Raw genomic sequence first — 15000 nt, 5'->3', positions numbered from 1 at the left:
ACTGACCCACTCTCGTCAGAGATTTCCTCTGTCCTTTTGTAGGCCCATTTTCATAAGTATATAGGGCTAACGGTCACATGGTTTAAGGACCGTGCGTACTAAATCAAAGGTACTTTTGCCCCGCTTTATGATTATACAGGAAATTTAGATCATATTGAAATCCAAAAAGAAAATTGGGGTAACCAAGCATTTTTCAAAGATAACTGATGAATAATATTTGTAACATGCTTTAAAATAAAAAGTGATGTATCAGCTAGTATGCCGTTCTTTCTCAAGTTGAAGCTTAATTATCTCTCAAAAATGCATGGTTACCCTCAATTTATTTTTGGTTACCAAGAGTACTTACATGTACTAAGATCTACTTTCTCTGGGTAGTTTTAAACCACGCAAAAATATCACCGTATTGGTAAGCATCACCAATAGGAAACCCGAGTATCTCGAGATGCACATAACTTATGCGCAATAACAGTAGTAGGCACTGTCCTTAACACAGGGTATGGGTAGAAAACTACGTGTAGCACTTCACATTACCCTGTAATAGTTATGTCTAATTTATGCAATGTTGATAGAATATTGGTTTTAACAAAGTTATTACATAACAATGCTTAAAACGTCTATATGAAGTTTCCAGATGATGCGAGCTTGATTTTGTGGTTAAACGATCAATGTGAGTTTGAATTCAACTGGCGAATCATCAACAAAATCTTTGGCCACTTCAGCATTCAGGTGACCTCATCGTCCCCCTTGTTCTGCAATCAATAAACTCAGCAGTGATTTCAAATGATCTTGAGGAATCTTACTTGCTCTTACATTAGTGAAGTCTGAGCAGAAATTGCAATAACAATGGAATTGAAAGCCGTATTTTCCCCCTGGTGCCAACTGGAAAATTAGTAAAGTGGTACCCTGGTGAAAATCTTCAAAGGATCTTTGATCTTTAAAAATAATGACGATCCTTGAAGATTGTTTGAAATCCTAATAGAGTTGTTAGAAAAGAGCCTCAAAATTCCTTTCCAAGTTTCTCAAAATTCTTGCCAAGATCTTCAAACTCTTCCTTAAGGCTCTTGCCAAGCTCCTAGAAGAGAATCCTCAAAAATTTTTACAGATCTTCAAAGATTTGGATCTTTCCTTAATGTTACCAAGGAATTAAAAATATATATATTTAAGGATCGTCATTATTTTAAAAGGTCCCTTGAGGATCTTGTTAAGATCTTTGTGGATCTTTACTAATCTCACCAAAGATCTTTAAGGATCTTCAATAATCTTACACAAGATCTTCAAAGATCTGGGTCTATCCTTGAGGATAGATTAAATGTTGCTTTTTATGTGAAGGGAAAACCTAACTGTAGGAATGATGAAGGTGTCATCAACCTTGCCTGTAACATCTATGTGGTTGATATGCTAAATGACCATTAAAAAAAGGCTGTTTTTTTTTTTTCCTCAAGATTAGTATCCGCAGTGTTTCTTCTTTCATGTTAAGTCATATAATTATTTTACCTTTGAAACTGTGACTCCAGGATCATTAAGGAAATCCTCACTACCCACATTTGAAAGTAATTGCTTATATTTTCACCCTACAGTATGGTGTTGTAATTTATGGTGGAACGATGCTTCCTGGGTGTGGAAAGAGGCATAGTAATTTGAGTGCTGGGAGTCCTTTTGAGGTACATAGTAAGTTGTTATATAGTTTTGTGGACGAAAAAATGAATACCCATTTTTTTTTATTCCTTCTGATGGTAGATGCAGTGACAAGACAGATGTACATGATTCAGGGGCACCCAACGACAATTTTCGGTGAAATATGTGTTCAGGAGAGTCAAACTGCTCAAAGAATTTCGGTTTTACATTGCCAAACAGCTATAGAATTATTTACTAAAATATCACCTAAAATATCACCTCAAAGGCGTTTGGCTTAATTTGCATGTTGGGTGCCCTTGATGATTTGTGAAGTTGTTCACCACCGACTAGTTTGGTTCATAGTCACAGTCGTGGATTGAAAAAGACAGCAAACTAACACTCAGGAAGTCAGTACATTTAAATGACTGAGAATAATAGTCCCTATACATTGTATTGCAACCCTTGTTTATAAACTGACTGCAGGATTTTGAAAGAAACACAGCCTGACACACTATTTACAGAATGGGGGGCACAGAGTTCTTGGTGTTGTGGTCTGTCTTATTCTCTCCAGCAACCACGAGCTAACCAGTTGAGCACTGGTGTTTGAAGCCATGTTATTTAAGTCTCACGTGCAGGCTGGCTTGGTGTACCTCCTTTATGTTCATTTAAAAAAGGTTATGTTTAAATTGTGTGACTTGAGCTAATTTTACCTTACGAATATGGTCCTCCAAGATGGATGCTAGATGAGAAAAGACTCTTTTAAAGGCGTCTTCATTAAGGTCTGAACTGGGAAGGCCCAGCCCAGCGAAACCAAGACCGAACTTTGGAAAACACAACAAATACCGAGATGACGAACAACCAAACAATGTGTTCAGAAATTGTCAGGAAAAAAATTCCACAGAACTGGAAATCGAAGCACTATTGAAAGAGAAATGAAAGCCACGAACGAACTACTTCACATATATGTGAACGATCTTTCAAGTTTATCAAAACGCTGAAAAGGGCTCTCATCCTGCAAAGATCGTCTATCATGCAAGGCAGAACTTAAGGAAATTACTCAGTGCTTGGGCGAAAACATCCTCAAGCTATTAAAGGAAGAACAAGACATTGTACGAGTTGGAGAAGTCTTGAAGACATCTTACATGGATCGACCTACATTGTATTTCAAACCCGCTTTAAGATGGTTCCTTCAAAGGTAGAAGAAATTCTTCCTTCCATGGTTTCTACTGATGTGGGATCTGGAATCTTGGACAGATTTTAAAGGGAACAGAAATGTCCTCTAGGTCGACTGGGACTCTGCTGCCTGTGTTACCTACAGCACTAACTACTAGGTTTACTAACGTAGAACAGGCACCAATAAACCGATGTCTACAACTACCCGCACCCTTCAAACGACTCATTGAGGACATCAACAACAGACAAACAACACACTGATTTACTCCATCACAATACTGCCCAAGGTATTCTATGATACACGTACAGACCTTACACCTATTGACAGATCAAAACGTACCAATCACTGTTTAGTCTTCACAGCCAATTACATCTAGGCTCAAGTGACATTTGACCAATAACATCACGAATAAGTTGATCAATGACATCTACAACTGGAGTTCTTATAGTGTCTACTGACGTTACACAAATTACTTGACTCTGAAGATGACTTCCGCTCGGATTATCGAAACGTCAATTATCTGAATTCCATTTTTAAGAAGAGCGCATCTGAAGCAATTCCACTTTAGAGTCAAACCCTTTGATGAAGAAGCAACTGAAATGCCAGCCTATACTGCCCACTTATATGTGAGCCACATATCGAAGAGGCATTACTGAAGGTATTGATAGAAGAAGAAAACGGAGATGTCCTCAGACTTCTGTGCTTTGATGATGTGAAAGAAGAGAGTCCAAGGGTTATCACTTTAAGATTCGCAAGAGTTGTATTTTGGTGTGTCATCAAGTCCATTCTTACTCAACGCCACTGTTAGTCACTACGTGGAAAGCCTCCCCAGTGCCAATAATGGTGACCTATGAGATCCTGAGTTTGAGCTGTCATTCACTGATCTTACCAAGCAAATGTGTCATGTTGGTGATGAAATGAATGGAGAACTGGAGAGATAAATATATAGTTGAGCAACGCGATTCACACCATTGTTCTGTGAAGGATGCTGTTCAGACACAGATTTCAGTATCAGACGTTGTGGTAGTACATGATAAAGATCAACCACATGAAATGTGGAGATTGGGAAAGGTGGAAAGGCTAATAGGAACAGACAGCCTTGTTAGAAGCGCAGTTGTGAAAGTGGGATCCAAAAATGGAAGGAATGCTATTCTGAAGTGCCCAATCCAGAATCTTTACCCCTTGGAGGTCAGCAATATTAGCAGCCTATTCGCCTCAGATACAGAGAGAATCCTGCCACTGATCAGCAGCCAAGACGAAGTCGTAGGAGAGTGACCAAGCTGGGAGCAGAGAAATTATTGAGGAGATCGATGGAAGATCTGTGATTTCAACTTTGGACCTTCTGTTGAAATTGTTAGTTACTTAGCAACCGACCTAATTTCACATTCTGAACAACTGGACTACAGTGTGGGATGTCGCAGGAACAAGAACTCTGCATGGTCTAACACTTTGGTTCTTTAGATGCCTGAGAAGAAAGTGCAGCCTCTGTAGTGACATCTGCAAATAGTTAGACTCAACCCACATATGATGCCAAGTCTGGAAATCGAACCCAGGCCACATTGGTGGGAGGCGTGTGCTCTAACCACTGCGCCATCCCTGCACCCCAAAAGAAAAGAACCCACGCACTTTGAAAACAGTAGGGCATGGAGTTTTCAGTTTTGTGGTTTCTCCTGTGTACATGATGATGACAAAATGTTGTTGGCTTGGCAGTCTCAAAATGTCTTGTGGTTGTGTGAGGCCACATAAGTAGAAACAGCCATGAGTCAAGGGGACTGAGCCATTAGGCTGTAATATGTACTGCAGATTAAGAAATTTAATAATTTATTTAATCTTTCACTCCTGTCATATCACTGCAACTGAATCAATACACCTGCTAAGGACAAAGGGTGCCATGGCTATTTTCATATGCACATTTTAATTCACTCCAATCAGGTATCCAACTTTCAGGAATATTATTCTCAGCTAAAGTTGAGGAGGTTAGGGTTTGTAAATTTAGTACATGTAAGTGTAATAAATGCTAACGTAGTGCTCGTTGATGGAGATGGTGGACATTTATGTAGATATTGGCACTTCAGCTACGGTACAAGGCTGTCTACACTTTCTCAAGCTCACTCATACAAGGTTAGGTTCTTTTGACTTCTCCAGGCAATAGGGTCTTACAGTAAAGGACTGATGGATATTGAGGACCTTAAGGATGTAGAGTGTCATGCAATACCTGGTGCTGGAACATGTGGTAATTACTGGTGAATGCATAACATACATAAACTTGGGCTCAAACATTTAATATCAGACCTGAGAGGCAGGCATAGCCAAGTTTTATAGGGCCAGGTGTTGGATCCTGGAGCACACTCATTCCAGTTTGCTTGTGTCTCTCTGTAGTGGCTTGCTTGACACAACCAATACATGCTATACCAGGGTGGGTTCCCCGAGTTGCTTTATGGGAGCACGACCTTTCAGGGTGAGACGAAAATGAAAAGATGAGGTTGCCCTTGCTCTTATAGAGAGCTTGGGTGATAGCTTCAATAGATAGCTTCAATCGTTTATCTGCTCTTTGTTGGTTTTATTTTTGCCGTTTTACTTTTGTTTTTTCAACAGGAGGAATGTTTACCGCCAACACAATGTCTTCTGTTGTAGAAACTCTAGGCCTAACACTTCCAGGTGTAGTATGTAAAGACTATAAGAATCATGAAATTAGTTTTTGTTCAGATCAGTTTTAAATAAATTTGAAAGAGCTCTCGTTGGGAACAAGAGATTTGTGGGAATCCAGTGTTAGTTTTGCAGCTCTTTTCAAAACCAGGGCGGAGTTAGTCGAGAAAACTGGGTGAAACAACTTCATAGCTGAAAAAAGGAAACCCAGGAAATTGTCCTGCTCCGTGATGTCAGGTAAACAGAAGCATAAAGGTTCCCATTTAGGGTTAGATACATTTATTTTATGCACGAGAATTGGAGCGTTATGCTTTTGAGTGTCATCCTCTAAGCAAAAGCATGATTCCTGGAATGGGAGAGGAAGGGGAGAAATTGTTTAGTTTGAATTGGCACTTTAGAAATGTGGAGTTCCTTTGAACTAGCGCAATAGCTGAGTGCCCATCCACTTTGCGCTTCATGTAGTTCATCTCCGGACGAAATAAACCAATGCATTGCAATTGGTTGACCAAGTTGCTCATGAGAGATTTTGCAAGCAAAGTTTACAAAAACTTTGACAGGTGTTGTTTTTGTTCTTGACAGGAAGTGCCTCTGGTGTTGCAGTAGATAACGACAATAAAGTAAGTACTGTATCTGAACAGGGTTTTATGCATAAAAGCTGAGGTTAAATGTCAGAGATTTTATTCTGAAAATAATTGCGTCCCTTTCGAATCCTTGCCTAGAAAGCGTACTGCATTTTTTCATTGTCTCTTGTCAGGTAACAGAGAAGAAGAGAAAAGAAGTGAGAGAAGCTGTTAGAGCATTGTTTAAAGTAATGAAGGCAGGGAAAAAGGCAAGGGATATCATGACTCGGAAGGTATGTGAAACCGTAACGGAAACAACATGTTCATTAGTTCTTTACCGCAGTAAACACTGCCAGTCACAGAAATCTTAAGGGGACTATGTCATCCAGCGTGCATGCACGAATTGGGCTAAAACTTTTTCAAAACATCGGGCCAATTTTTTCACATTTTTTTAGCTTATTTTATCGTTTTGGATCGCGTTCAGAAAGTTTGTGGAATCTGAGTTCCAAAAACGTGGGGATGCAATAGCTTCTCTCTGTGCATTGGTAATGATGACTGTAAAGCAACACATGTGTGATTGAGCTCTTTGCAAATTAGTACCAGTCGGTCCCTACTGGCCTTGTGCCCCAGCTGACATAGTCCTTTTTAACAACAAAGGTGTTAACAGCTACAGTGTACAAGAAATATCAGATTGTGTTATTTAGCCACGGCTATTCACCTTGCCTGCCTAGAACAAAACCACGAAAAAACAAATTTATAATCGCCATGAGAGTTAATGGTCATTGTAAATAAAACAAGCTGTACTGTAAATCGGCACGTTCCAACGTTCTCCGCACACCAAGTATTTAGATCAATTACTTTACATCGTACTTTTACAGGTCAAAATGAAGACACAATGTACAGAGTCTTTGGGTTCTTGTTTCAGAATCCTTGTTACATGTACCTGCCTATCATGTCTTCAGTTGCTTAAGGTTGTCAGACCAACTACCTTGTATGACTAGTAGCCAACTTAATGCCCTGTTCTTTAAAACTAACATCGTATGGAATTCTGTGGTATACAGGGGCCCAAGACAAAACACGACAAGACTTTATTTCACACTTCCTTAAAACATGATATTGAAATATAATTGTACACTAAGTTCACTCAAAGTTTGAATTGACATTTATAAAACTGACACACACTACTCAGACCTACTTTAAATAGTCGCACATGACACACGCACCACATATACACTTACTACTTAGTACAGTATTGTGCAATAGTAACGCAAACGAATTTCGACGAAATTCCTGGCTTTTCGGGGCTTTTCGAAAAAATTTCACGCAATACGATATTTCGACGAAATTTCTCCGCGTTTTCGTGACAACTATTGTTTTGATCTGCGCGATTTTTCGAACAATAATTCGCTTTGCGCGATGAATCACTGCGAATTTTCGAGCGATAATTCGCTCCTCTCGGAAAGTCGCTCGATCTATTGTTAATCAATAGGCCAAGAGAGATTTCGAAACAAAGTTCGCTGAGTGAAATATATAGACAACCTTTCCAATTATTGCGCACAAAAGAAGCCATTAATCTGCCGAAATAGCATCACAGCTCGACGAAATGTTAGCTGTGAAACTCGCCTGGTTGTTTCAGAAGGAGCGCTACATTGTTGACTTGATCCAAAACACCACACTGGGATGGAAATTAACAACAGCCAAACGGATTCGCGAGCGTGCACGTATGTTCAGATTGAAAAACCCTCACAAATTGTTTTCGAACTGGAGATGTTTTTGTTTTGTTTGTGGAGCGAACTGAGCTCATTGTCTTCGTGATGCAGTTCAGTGTATTCTAATTCTCTGCGTATGAATTTGGGCCTGAGATGAACTCGAACAAGCGAAGCTGGTTGAAAGCCTATTAATAATTAACAGAGTTGTCATGGATAAAATGTTAGCCCCGTAATCGGCGATCGATAACTGCAAACCGGCTTGTATTTACAAACAGCTAAACGGCACGCATTTACAAATTTATCACTTGTGAGTTGCACGACAGTTTGTTCGTATCAGCTGCTGAAAGAAATTGCTTGAACGCTCCCGAACTGCCGTTCAATGTGTTGCGAAATTTCGTCAACTGCCTTGCGAATTATCGTTTTTGCTCACGAATTTTCTTTAGCTTAACGAAAATTCGAAGAAAAATCGCCCTTTGTTTAAGCGAATTATCGCTCGACACGCCGTGAAATTTCACTCGAACTTTCGTGCGAATTTTCGTCGAAAAGTCGCGGGAACAAAGAACGAAATTCGCGCATTTCGCTTGCGTTACTTTTGCACAATACTGTATTACTTAGTCAAATTGAAGATTTAAAATGGCTTAGATGTTATATTTGCTTCCATAGTTTGACTGTTTGACTGTTTGACACGACCTTATGGAAGACTATTTCACATAGACACAATGCACTCTTTAACCCTTTCACTGCCAAAGGCTTCCCCATTGACAAATAAAATCGTTAATTCCATTAGAAACAGTTCTAAGACGTTTTTAAAACACATTTCGGAAAAAAGAAACGCTTTTTAATTGTTCAACTTTATAAAATCTGATATTAAAGGTGATTGGGCAATGTTTGATTAATGATTGTTTGATTTAGGGTTGATTTTAGCATTGTTTTAGATTGTACATGTACATATGTGTTATTCTGTTTAGTTGGTCTCACTTTAATGTGTATTTTTCTTCACATGACCACACAAGCTTTCACACTTTAATCATCATCGTGTCGAAAGCCTTAAAAGAATTAAATGTGAGAAAGGGAATGGGTCATGATGAGTACCTAACTCGATCTTGCGGCTGGGCATTGACGAGTTAGCCCCATCATTGACAACTATTTATAATAATTGTATAGATGCATGTTATTCGCCTAGTGAATGGAAAAAGGGAGAGTGGACTCCGGTGTATAAGAAGGGTAGTATCTATGAGGTGAAGAACTACAGGCCATGCAGTAACACTGCTCCCCGCTTGTGACAAAGTGTTTGAGAAGATACTAAGCCAGCAAGTAACAGCATTTATAGAGCCAAGATTAAGTAGAAATCTAACAGCATACCGAAAAAGGTACAGCACTGAAACATCGTTTATCAAACTTACGGAAAATTGGAAAAGAGCAATTGATGATCGTAATATTGTCGGGATCCTATCTACCGACATGTCCAAGGCCTTTGATTCGTTACATCCTCTATTGCTCTTGAGAAAGCTCGACGCATATGGCTTCTCAACGTCATCTACCGGCTTAATACGGTCTTACTTTACTGAAAGAAAATACAGAGTGAAAATTGGCACAGAGATTACTAGTGAATGGAAGGAGGTGTTAAGGGGTTGCCCTCAAGGCTCAATATTTGGCCCTTTACTTTGGAACACGTTTCAAAATGATCTTAACATCTTTGCAAATGAACACAACTTAACGATGCACATATTCTGACGACCATCAGCTGTACTCAGCAGGCCAGACGGTTAAGGAAGTACAAGATACTTTAAGTAAAGAAGGAGAAATCATATCTAAGTGGTACGAGTCAAATTTACTGAAAGGTAATTATGAAAAGTACCAAATGATGAGAATGGGGCCAAAGGGCAAAAAAAAATGTGTGGTTTTGATCTTAGTCTATTGGGGCTAACAATAGACCAAAACCTGGATTTCAGTAAACATGGCAGTGAAGTATGCAAACGAGCAGGAAGGAAAGTGGGTGTTCTAACAAGACTACGTAATATACTTTCTATCAGAGCCAAACTTATTACATACAAGTCTGCCATACTGCCTCAGCTGACGTATTGTCATATCGTTTGGAATTTTTGTCGGTCTTCGGACAACAGGAAACTGGAGCGAATCCAAGAAAGAGCCTTGAGAGCAATTTATAATAGGAAATCTGGAACCTATGACGAGTTACTTAAGTTGGCAAAGCTACCCACGTTAAAGAACAGGCGATTACAAGACATTGCTATTCTTATGTATAAAGTAACGAACGAACTTTGTCGTTCATACATTAAAGAAATATTCCAAAACAATAACATCAATCGCTATAGCTTTAGAAATTCAGATTTTGTAATACCAAGAGTCAATACTGTGACGCACGGAAAGCATAGCTTAATTACGATATGTAGGTATATTTCTCTAGTCAAAATTAGATAAGAAAGTCAGGAGTTCGGAATTTTTAAATACGTTTAAAGCTAAAGTCAGAAAATTAGATCTAGCATGGATTGGGTTTATGGGATACTGATATGTCAAGATATTTTTTTTAGGGAACTAGTTTTAAAACACAGCGAATTTTAACGCTTATTACAAAAAATTAGTACTTTTGATCAGATTAATATATTTCTTCTTAACTTTTAATTCACTAGTGGTTAGGTGTTCCCAATTAGTTTACGTATATGTAAGCTAGATCTACCTGACACATTATTTAATAAAGTTATTGATTGATTGATTCTTTAGCGAATAAGGCCACGGTGTCTGTAAGCCCACAAATATTGCAATCACATCTTTGAAGTGAAATGTTCTCTACCAAACTTTGTTTAAGTGAACCCATCAAGTGAATTTAGTTAGCTGTTGAGGTTCCTTAAAGAACGAACAAGTTTGCATTTAGCGACCATAGTTTCATGCGCCTTGCAGCCGCAAGATGGCAGGATTCCACGTCTCCAGGACAGAAATCTTGAATTTTTTTTAACTTCCCACATTGATTTTTTGTTCATTTTTGGACAATGTGGAGGTAATTGTAAATAAAATCTGTTTCTGAAAAGAAAAGTAGGGGTCACCGAACATCCAAGATCGTTGAAACCAAGCAAAGCTATAGCAATGGCCATCTGCCCTATCATTGTTCGTTTTAGTACTTAGCGCGCGCGCTCGATGCATGACGTGGCATGTGAATTTGCGTGAGCATGTAAGGATGCGCAGTAGCAATAGGCACGAACATCCTTAACTAGACAATTTAAGCAATTGTCTCTCTATGGACACCAAAATTCAGGTGGCTTCAACGGGGTTCGAACCCATGACCTTATGCCTGTACTATGCTCAGCCAACTGATCTATAAAGCCACACAGTTGGGATCAGGTATGGGCAATATTTTAGGCTCATTTGTTCCTGTGAAAGGGCTCAATGAATTAAAGAAATGTACATATTAGAAGTGCCTGAAATTGTCTAGTTAAGTGCGATGATCACGTCTACATTTTGTCCATAACCCGCACTTGAAATGCGTGCATTTCTTTCATTCACTTTTGCTCCATATTTGCATTTACCACCATGTGCAGTAACTTATAATTTTTATTTTTATTTTTGTTTTATTTCATATCCACAGGCTTTTGAGAATGCCGTGACGGTCATGTATGCATTGGGTGGATCGACAAATGGAGTTCTTCATTTACTAGCTCTCGCTCACGAGTAAGTGTTTCTTGTTATAAATCGTCAGCAATGGAAAAAGTTGCTGGACAACCAACTTTCTTAAATGGGCTGATTGTTTGTCCAGCCCAGAAAGTTACCAAAACGTTCGAGAAACAGGCACTAGGTTTGGAGGCCCTAACAGACAGTATGTCATAGGTATCAGGCTTTTCAGCTTTGTGGTCAAGGAATTTCATCCCTGTATACTTCTTGTACAAAAATCATCTTCATTATAAAGGAGATGGTGAGTTTTTGGCCCTGCAAATAAATGGAAATATTTTGTTTATGATACTTAGATCTGAAGTTGACTTTTCCATTGATGATTTTAACAAAATTGGAGGCAAGGTTCCATTGATAGCAAATCTTAAACCTCATGGCAAAGTACGTAAGTTGATGCTATTTTCATTATAATTTATTGCATTAAAGTTTGAAATATGATCTGAGCTATAATTTTTAATTGCATCCGTCTGTTGCCTTAGTATCAAATGGCGGATTTGGACAAGATTGGGGGTCTCCCGGTGAGTGCATCCTTTGCTTTGTTCTCCTTGAGAGTTCTTTTTTTTTCTTTATTTTTGTGTGTAAGAAACGCCATCACCGTCCCCTTCTATGTTTCTCGGCATCTTCGCAAAGGCAAAAAGTGTTATTAAAACCTTAGAACTCTTTCATTAAGATGGTGTCATCGAGTATGAAGGACGTTGAATTTGCGAGTAATCCCAGCTGGATTCCTGCTTAAATCCCGTGACACTGGTAGTCCTAAATTCCACTGCGCTTTGCAAATATAAGCCAGTAAGTCCCCACCTTACACTTGAGTTTCCTAATGCTATCATGACTTACTTGAACTGTTCCTTTCAATACACGCTCCCATATACTGCAAGCTTTATACAATGATCTTACTAGAACTCCTGGAGATCTACAGTCTGTGACAATATTCGATGGAACATAATCTGAAGCTTTCGCGGATCACTGTCCCCTCACAATGTTTGCGCGCGAATTTCTGAGCCCATTCGATAAAACAACATTGTGGGAGGGCATGGCAGTGCAAAGTGTTTCAACAATTCTGTCCGGGGCTGTATTTGAGGAATTTAAGTTATGAGAGGAATTGGCGGGAAATATGCTTCATTTTAGTACAAGGAAACCCTCGATTTCTAGCGCCTAGAGTGAGAGGTTCCGCCATATTTGTGATAAATGTGGCAAAAAATGGAAGCATAGAATCCTGTTGAGGTTTGTTTGACTTTGGTTGGTTCAGTTTCTAGTACAAATAAAAAGCCATTTCATAAGAAGAAGACATTTATTCAGAAAAAAATGTCTTCTTCTATGAAATGGCTTTTTATTTGTACGGAAAAAATAAGCGTCAGTGGCGATATAGCTTCCGCAAACTATTTTATTGACAAGGACCACAAATTATGCACATAAACGTAGTAATTGGAAAAATAAATAGATTTAATTGCTCATTCAACGGCAAGTGATACAAGTAACTTAAAGACAAGGTTTCTTTGGTAAGAAAATCGCAATATTTGTACGTGTAGTGGACATGGAGAGAAACGCAAATGATGACACTGCTGAATGACTAAATTCACGTGAAGTTAGGAGAGTATATTTAGTAACTTACAGCCAGGCAAATTTGGAAATTGTTCCTTCTCGCGAGGCTTTTGCACGCATCGTCCTAGATGCAACAACTCGTCCGTCGTTGTACTGGTGTGTGCAGCCAAGAGCCTCATGCTAACGGTGGCGTACATTACCACATCGCAGTGAAATTAGAAAAACGGAGACGCTGGCTACACGTGCACAATTATATCGACAGGGATTACGGTATCAAAGTCAACTTCAGTGGCCGTCACGAAAACTATTACACAGCTTGGGCATATACGACAAAAGAAGACATGTTAGCAATTCAGTCTGAAAACCACCCAGATCTGGGTAGAATTGGCGCTCCTATCACCAGCAACGCGTGCAGTGCGAATCGGGCAGGTAGCAAACGAAATCGAAAAGCGCTCAGTATCTTTGATGTATCACAACTGGCTGTGGTAAAGGGAATCAAAACACGTTTGGAGTTGCTAGCATTTGCCAATCAGCAGAAACAAGGAGAAAGAACTGATCTCGCGGAGTTTATAGCGAACAGGGGCGGCAAGGCTGATGAAGAAGCTCTCTCTGTAGGCTGGGAGATGGAGAAGGCAGAAGGTGAGCTGGCCCGATCGAAAATGACCCGAATCGAGTTGCTGTACAGTGAACTCGGCAAAACATGTGTAGAGGGGTGTGATGGCCGATGGTTGACTACAGCTTAGCAAGTTCTGCGTAGAAATGAGATTGACCTGGATTATTTGCAGGGGCCGTGCGGGTTTTGTTTACGAAAAGGCCGTGGAAAATATCGCAAATATGTTGTTAACAGAGTTGCTATTGTGGCAAAATATTTTTACTAAATCCGCTAAACTCTGTTTTCAAATCGTTTTGTAACCCTGCTACGACCACCTTCACTTGGGTTGGTGCTGAAAGCGCTGAAGTGATTTTCCTGAATGACTTTCGTTGGTGTCCTCAAATTATCCCATGGCACGATTTGTTACTACTTTTGGAAGGCCAGAAAGTGCATTTAGCTTCACCCAAAACTCATTTCTCTCAGGATGTCGAGTTTCATGTGATACTCCAATTTTTGTACCAGCAGGAAGAGTTCACCTTTGTTCGTGGCGGTATGTTAGACCAACGGAAAACTGAAGTGATGTGTGTACGTGGAAAGTCTTCTCATTTCACGCACAAATTCCCGAAGAAGAACAACAGTGTGCATCCCCATGCCCCCGTTGTTTTGCGGCCTTGATCTTCTCACAAACGTAATTAGCGTGCGTGTTACATGTAATTCAACGAGTCACCAACGAGTCACCATTTTTAAGAAAGCTTTTTTGTTGCGAAAATATGTACAATTAAGGACGTTCGCGCCAATTGTTTCTGCGCATCCTTACTGCGCACGCAAATGCACACGCCACGTCATACACGAGCGCGCGCGCTAAAGTAATAAAATGAGAAATGATAGGGCAAAAGGCCATTGTTATAGCTTTGCCTGGATTTACCGCTCTTGGACGTTCGGTGACCCCTATTTTTCTTTCCAGAAACGGATTTTATTTACAATTATCTCAAGCATTTTTCTGCGTCACTGCACATCAAATCTCTGCGCATCTTGCGGACTAGCAAGGCGCGTGAAACTTGTGGGTCGCTAAATGGCGAACTTGATCTTTAAAAGGAACCTCAGCTCAACCCAGTTGGTACTAAATTCACTTAATAAGTCCACTTAATAACATATTTGGCAGAGAAGATTTCACTTCAAAGATTTAATTGCAATATATTTGGGTTTTTACAGACACTGGTCTTAATTGGCTAACGAAGCCCCGATTTTGTCCACATTTTGGGTGTTTTTTTTTCGCGGGCCTGTCTCTTTCCCCTCCAAAACGAAGTCTGTGACCCCCCATTTTTCTTACTAATTTCTGACGTAACTAACTCATTATCTTAACAGTGTTTAAAGTTTCAGAAAAACATCAATGTTGAAAAAATTTTCGCGCTGAACCGTCCTTAAACCACGAAGAGAACATAGTTGAACAAAGGGCAGTAAACATAGACGGTGAATCGATTGTTTTAG

At 39.5% G+C, this 15000-nt stretch overlaps 1 protein-coding gene across 1 annotated transcript in view; it reads left to right on the top strand.

Annotated features, from left to right (window-relative positions):
- The window catches only part of LOC138055508 (dihydroxy-acid dehydratase 2-like), a 23208-nt gene extending 9545 nt beyond the window's left edge, over positions 1-13663 (top strand). The window contains exons 9-17 of the mRNA XM_068901427.1: positions 1578-1661; positions 4934-5021; positions 5384-5446; positions 6014-6051; positions 6189-6287; positions 11302-11384; positions 11678-11762; positions 11861-11899; positions 13049-13663. Coding sequence (XP_068757528.1) covers positions 1578-1661; positions 4934-5021; positions 5384-5446; positions 6014-6051; positions 6189-6287; positions 11302-11384; positions 11678-11762; positions 11861-11899; positions 13049-13663 — 1194 coding nt within the window. The remainder of the gene's footprint in view (positions 1-1577; positions 1662-4933; positions 5022-5383; positions 5447-6013; positions 6052-6188; positions 6288-11301; positions 11385-11677; positions 11763-11860; positions 11900-13048) is intronic.
- The last annotated feature ends 1337 nt before the right edge of the window (positions 13664-15000 follow it).

This window comes from Montipora capricornis, chromosome 7 (genome assembly GCF_036669925.1).
Source record: "Montipora capricornis isolate CH-2021 chromosome 7, ASM3666992v2, whole genome shotgun sequence".
NCBI classification, from domain to species: Eukaryota; Metazoa; Cnidaria; class Anthozoa; order Scleractinia; family Acroporidae; genus Montipora; species Montipora capricornis.
This window is presented reverse-complemented; position numbering and strand designations above follow the sequence as displayed.